We start from the raw sequence: 6,000 nt of genomic DNA, 5'->3' as shown, positions 1-6,000 counted from the left end.
GCAGAGGCGTTGGGTAAATAAATGATAATAATTAAAAACGCCAACGCCTAAGCTTCCAAACAAACAAACAAATAAAAAATAATAATAAAACGCATGTTTTATTTAATTTGTTGCATGTGGGTTTCAGTAAACCCCTCCACAAGCTAAAACAATTAATATGGCAATCGCACTCATTTTTTCTTCCTATTTTCATTTCTATATTTGATGACAATGCGAAGTTAAAATGCCCGCGTTTAAAACGCCTAAAAAGTCCCAGTCGCAGAAACTGATCTGAATCGCTCACTCACACTTACTGTGGCTAAGTTCTTTTTTAACCTCTGCTCGTATTACATTATTTTTGCAATCTCCTTCGCAGATAGAATGAGGAAAAAAAAGTCCATTCCTGGAGCCGTTCCTGCCCGGGGTCAGTAGTCCAGTCCGCCTTTTGCGTGTTGCCACGCGCCTCAGTAAAATGGCTGTGTCTCGCGGAGCCTCGTGCTGGTTTGATCAGTTTCTCGCTCTCAGTCTCGTTCTCTAACAGAAGCCCCCCCACATTCCGTGTCGGTTAATTTCATTCCCGGGATTTTTATTTATTTTTTTCCACTAACTTTTAATTCGAGTCGGAGCCGGAGTCGGAGCCCGGATTCGGTCCGGTGTCAGGGGGGAATGAGTCGGGGACACGGGTAAATTGTTATAAACAATTGTATTTATATTCAATGCTATTGAGTGTTTGATTGTGCCTGACTCGCTGTGAAAGAGAGAGAGAGGGATCATGGCCGCTCAGGTCGCCAGCGCCGCCGCTCTGAACACCAGCCCGCCTTCCGAACTGAAAAAAACGGATCGGGACCCGCAAGAGGAGTCGGTACCGGTGGAAAAGCAGCAAGAAAACAAGGAACCGGGACCGGAAAGCGGATCCCCGGGCCAGAAAGATCTGCAGGACGGGGCCGACGCTGGGAATGCAGGGGGAGGAGGGGATCCAGAGATGAAGAACGGCAACGGGAATCCGTCCAGGGCGAATAATAACAACAGCCAGACCGATTCAGGGGCTCCCGACGGGAATAACCACCAAGGGATGGCACACCTTCACCCGGCCGCTTATCCTCCACCTCCTTACAGCTACAACCCGCACTACAGCCGGGCCCCTTTTCATCAACATGGCGGACAACAAAGCCCTGGCATGGCAGCTGCAGCGGGGCCGGCCGTGCAGCCAGGCGGCATGATGGACTCCTACCCAGCCAATTCGCACGATCACGGGTTTCCTAACCACCAGTTTAACAACTACAGCCCATTCCCGAATCGGACTGTCTACCCTGGCCAAGGATATGGTATGAACTCTCCGCGAAACAGCCAGCCTCCGGCGGCTGGGGGGCAGCCAGCCAAGCAACAGCCAGCGGGAGGAACTACAGCTATGGCTGCCTCGTACAGTAATCAGAATCAGAGGTATAGCATGGGCAACCCGCAGCCCACCTCCACACCGACCCTCAACCAGCTTCTAACCTCTCCTAGCTCGACCAGGGGCTACCAGAACTATCCTCCTAGCGACTACAGCAACCAGGAAGGGGCTAACAAGGGACCAGCAGCAGACATGGGTAGCAGCAACCAGTATGGTGGGGGCCACCAGGGTTGGCAACAAAGGACCCATCTTCCATCGCCAATGAGCCCAGGGAGCACCGGGCAGCCACTCAACAGAAACCAGGTAAACTTGAGTACACATATACTTGACGCTTGTGCCCGCTTCTCTTAGCTTGTGTAATGGTGTAGAGTGATATCTGTTTGCAATGGACCTGCCATTGTCTGTCTCTCCCTCTCTCTCTCACACACACACAGACTCTCTAAAATGGCTGCCTCTCTTGCATTTTTCCCCCTCTATCACTACATATTGCATTTCTCGAAGAAAAAAACGGTCTCGATCGGGTGAAATTAACGTTGTTTCCAGGGCCCTCGTGTCAAATTCGGGCGCCTTTGTAGGTGGTCGGTGGTCTAAAGGGGAGTCGACATTTAAGGAGCCTAATCGGGGCACCAGAAAGACGCTTTCCCTTCCATTTTTCAAGTTAATCGTGTTGAGAAAGGTAGAATGAAATAATCGGATCTTTTCGGATTTTTGAAAATACTTGTTTTGTCCGTACGATGTAACTTTGTGCTTTTAAACCACCGTGCTTCGCGTAAACTTCTGAAGCTTCGAGATGGTTGAACAATAAACAGTCTCGATTAATTAAATTTGCATATTTTACCTTTTTTTAATTTCTCTGAAAAAATCTTATTCCTTCATGTTGAGAGCCTTCGTTCATTTGACGCGGTTGATCGCAAATTGGCCAAACAGTTATTTGTTCGAAAATGTAAGGGTTTGAGTTGGTGGGTTATTTTTTTAACACTGTATGTGCTGATTGGGTGACCCGTTCTTTTAAATTTGCGATGGGATGTTTAATTCAGCGCCCGAGTTTCTGTGGCTGAGTTCCCCTCAGCCTGCTAGTAAACATTGGCCAGTGATTTGAGTAACTGCAGATTGCTTTGCTTTGGGATTTGAATTATGGAGGTAAAATCCTTCTGTCAAAGCCAGGAGACAGTTGGTCTTAGGTTGACATGCTAGCTTAGATCTGATTGGCTCCCCCATCCTCTGCTCTTGGCCATTTATAATTGCATCTGATGTAATGCTACAACAATCCCTGATTAGCTCGTATACATTTACACTTTCAAGATAAGGGGGAAAAAAATCAGCCTCATGTTAGTATACTCGTATTTAAAGGCTAACAGGATTTCCTTTATTTTGCTTCCCACCCAGTCACGTGGAAAAAAAATCCAAATCTGAAGTGTCGCTATTCAGTTGCAAACTAAACTAAATGGAAGATCAGTGACATTAATTTTGCTACTTTTAATATTCTGAATACCATTTTAAAATTGACCACCTTGACATTTCATGTTGGTTATTTTTTTTTAGATATAATGAATATAATGTAAGTGCATGGCTCTTTTATGACGACGATAACTGTAGAAACGCACAATGCACATTTTTTTTTTAAAGTATTGCTTTTTAGATCATTATATAAAATGCTGCTGCACACAAAGTGAAAACAGTTTGAATAGTAGGAGTGATGATCAATTTTATAGTTTATACTCGTGCTTTATAAATAGGACATTTTAAGGTGGTTATTTACTGTAATGGGGTGGAGGTTCAAGTACATACGGAAGCTATTAATCTGAAGAGGCAGCCATGATAACTTTTTTAATTTTAGGTGAGCCATATGATTTTTAGTTTTGATTGTTACCTATTGATTACTTTTTTTTTTTTTTGTAAGGAGTAGTTCTTTTCAGTCTAATATCACAGCTTTAATCTGTACCTTTTGTGGTTAAGGAAGCTTTTTTGTCTACCAACAATTTTAAGAGGGACTTATGTGCTTCTTATATTATGCAAACATTAAAATATCAGTCACTCTTCATTTTAATTTTATATCATATTGCATCCTTTTGGGAAAGGATCTTGGTAGTGATCTATGACTCTGTATTGATCCTTTGAATATTTTTCATGGTCCTACTTGCTTTGTTTGAATGTCACTTTGGAGATAAAGTTTAAAAAAAGTGGAGTTTTATAACTAAGTTCTTTTGTAAATCACCCTGGATGAATAATTTTCTAACTTAATGAATGTAAGTATGAACTGCCATTCTGCCAGTAATTCTTGGGTTAAAAAAATGCAAAATTATAAAATGATGGTAAAGTGCAGACTACATTTCCATCAATATTGAGAGAAACCCATTTACTTGAACTTGTGATACTCCTTGCATTATTTTTACATTAATCTATTACTTAACCCACCTAATCTTTTTAGAGTCATGGGAAGCTGGGGTCTATCTCAATAGCATAGGCCACAAACTAGGAAACAGCAGTACAACTTAATCCACACACCCAAATTCCCTTATATTACATCAGTTTAAAGTTGTATTTATAATGTGACAAGAAAGCTGGATTTTGCATTTTCTCATCCTGTCTTCAAGAGTCTCTCGTCTGAACAGTACCCACTGACAGTGCTTTGGCCCATGTGTGAACTTGAGGCTCGAGCTGTGAGGCAGCTGTGCTAACCATTCCAGCAGTTCACTATTTTACCATTCCAACATTTAATATATAAAATTAGCTTCTTACCGCCTTTATGGTTATGTCTGTGTGTTACTTGTATTTCCTGTTTCTATCTAAAGATGTCACTGAAGGGCGAAAATAAGATGTTTCATAATGATTACAGCAGGTAATCGTCAAAGGGATACATTATCGTACCTGAGGATTAGAGTTGGTGAAAATTATGCAGATCGATGTCTAGCCCCATCCTCTCTGAATTAGAAAGTTTACATAATTGGAACAGTTCTTCAAATGAGAAAAGTCATAGTGCAACTAAAGTGGAATAGTGTTATTTTCAAAAAGCTGAAAGAATAAAGACACTTCACCAGTCACACCATGCCAGACAGACAGCTAAAGAAGTTGCTGCAGTACAGGCAAAATTTGCCACTTGGCAAAAGTGTCTCATATGGGAGACTGAAATCATGAAAGCATTTGTGACCACATCACCTATATAGAGGAACATGGCAATTGTTTATCTAACAACTGTAGTTTTACCAATGAACTCCTACACAATAAAACAAGTTATTATATTTAAAAAAAGCAGTTCTTTTATATTGTATTTTGTTTTTGCTTGTCATTTCTTGACTGGTATTTTGTTTACTTTTATATTCCAAATGTAAACAGTCTCTTTTAGACATGAGAACTGGTGTTACCTACTAGTAAAGTAGTTTTAAGTGTGGGTTTACTGTTTTATTTGTATGACTGGATCCAACCTTAAAATAACACTTTTATAAACCAAATTGTATATTTTCCAATTTTTGTATTTTGTATTGTAAAGTTGGTATTTCTTCTTTGTTCTCTTGGAAATCCAATAGGAGGATATAGTTTGAAGGTTAACTATTAAAACTGCTTATAAGGGAGAACACAGCCAACCATTTCCTGAAACAGCTTAGTCTAAGTCATGGTCATGAGGAAGAGAGAATGAAGTTTAAATATTTACATATAATCAAATCGGATTGACAACTTCGACATTTTAAAAATGTTTTGCGAATTTTCCATTAGGTAAAGCGTATATCTGATTTGTGTACTTTGCTGAAAAGTGTATTAAATCCGTTAACATGACTGTGCATATGCTGTATAAACCAGTTGGAGGCATTTTCGTAAGGAACTAAAATGAATTCATGTGCTTGAACTTGTTCCACTTTAACTGTCTTATGTTTATTTCTTATTTCTCTTCTATAATGTGCATCCTATTTTATAGCTCTTTGTTTACTTTGTTAGAATTTCGTTAATGAATTCTGTATTCTTATTTTTAACTGCTGTACTGTCGCCGGTACATTGTGAAAAACTGTCCATTTATCAATTTGTCTAGAAGGTTGTTGTATGATAATTGTGCAGAATCACCACAATTTTATTCATATATTTCTTACCCTTTTACTCCAAATGCCACAAATATCTGTGGTCCTCTCTTTTGTTGTTTGATTCACAGGATGTGTCTGTGGTGCCCGTTCAAATCCATCAAAATATTAAGTATACAAAGAAAAAAATATTTATTAATAAAGTAAATGTAGTCAGTCGGTATAGGTCTTTTTATCAGGTAGAACCAGGTTGTATTGAAAAAGAATTTTACTTTTTCTTCGTTGTCAGCTGACCATATCTGAATTCTTTATGAAAACTGGTTTTTCATTGGAATAGAGTTAGTGTCCTGTCCAGGGATGTTTTCTGCATTGCACCAAGTGTTTCTGGGATAAGCAAAGATCTCTCAATCCTGCATCGGATTAAACTGGTCTGAGAATTCTACGATATGGCTAAGTTTATATTCTGACTTTTGATTTCTGTTTTATTGTTTAGTTTAATGTTTTTATTTAGTTTTTTTTTTTTTTTTTAAGATTTTGTGGTTATGTTAGAATTATAGGACTATAAATATATTAGCATTGTGACCTACCCAAGAATAAATGGAAATGAATAAAGCAAAAAGT

The 6,000-nt window shown here is 39.4% G+C and overlaps 1 protein-coding gene across 2 annotated transcripts in view; it reads left to right on the top strand.

Annotated features, from left to right (window-relative positions):
• Positions 1-442: 442 nt before the first annotated feature.
• arid1aa (AT rich interactive domain 1Aa (SWI-like)) overlaps positions 443-6,000 on the top strand; it is a 147,872-nt gene continuing 142,314 nt past the window's right edge. For both annotated transcript variants that reach the window (XM_039739249.1, XM_039739247.1), the window contains exon 1: positions 443-1,675. In XM_039739249.1, the coding sequence (XP_039595183.1) occupies positions 752-1,675 (924 nt within the window). In that variant the 5' untranslated portion in view covers positions 443-751. The remainder of the gene's footprint in view (positions 1,676-6,000) is intronic.

The sequence above is a fragment of the Polypterus senegalus genome, chromosome 17 (genome assembly GCF_016835505.1).
Source record: "Polypterus senegalus isolate Bchr_013 chromosome 17, ASM1683550v1, whole genome shotgun sequence".
Lineage (NCBI taxonomy): Eukaryota > Metazoa > Chordata > Cladistia > Polypteriformes > Polypteridae > Polypterus > Polypterus senegalus.
This window is presented reverse-complemented; position numbering and strand designations above follow the sequence as displayed.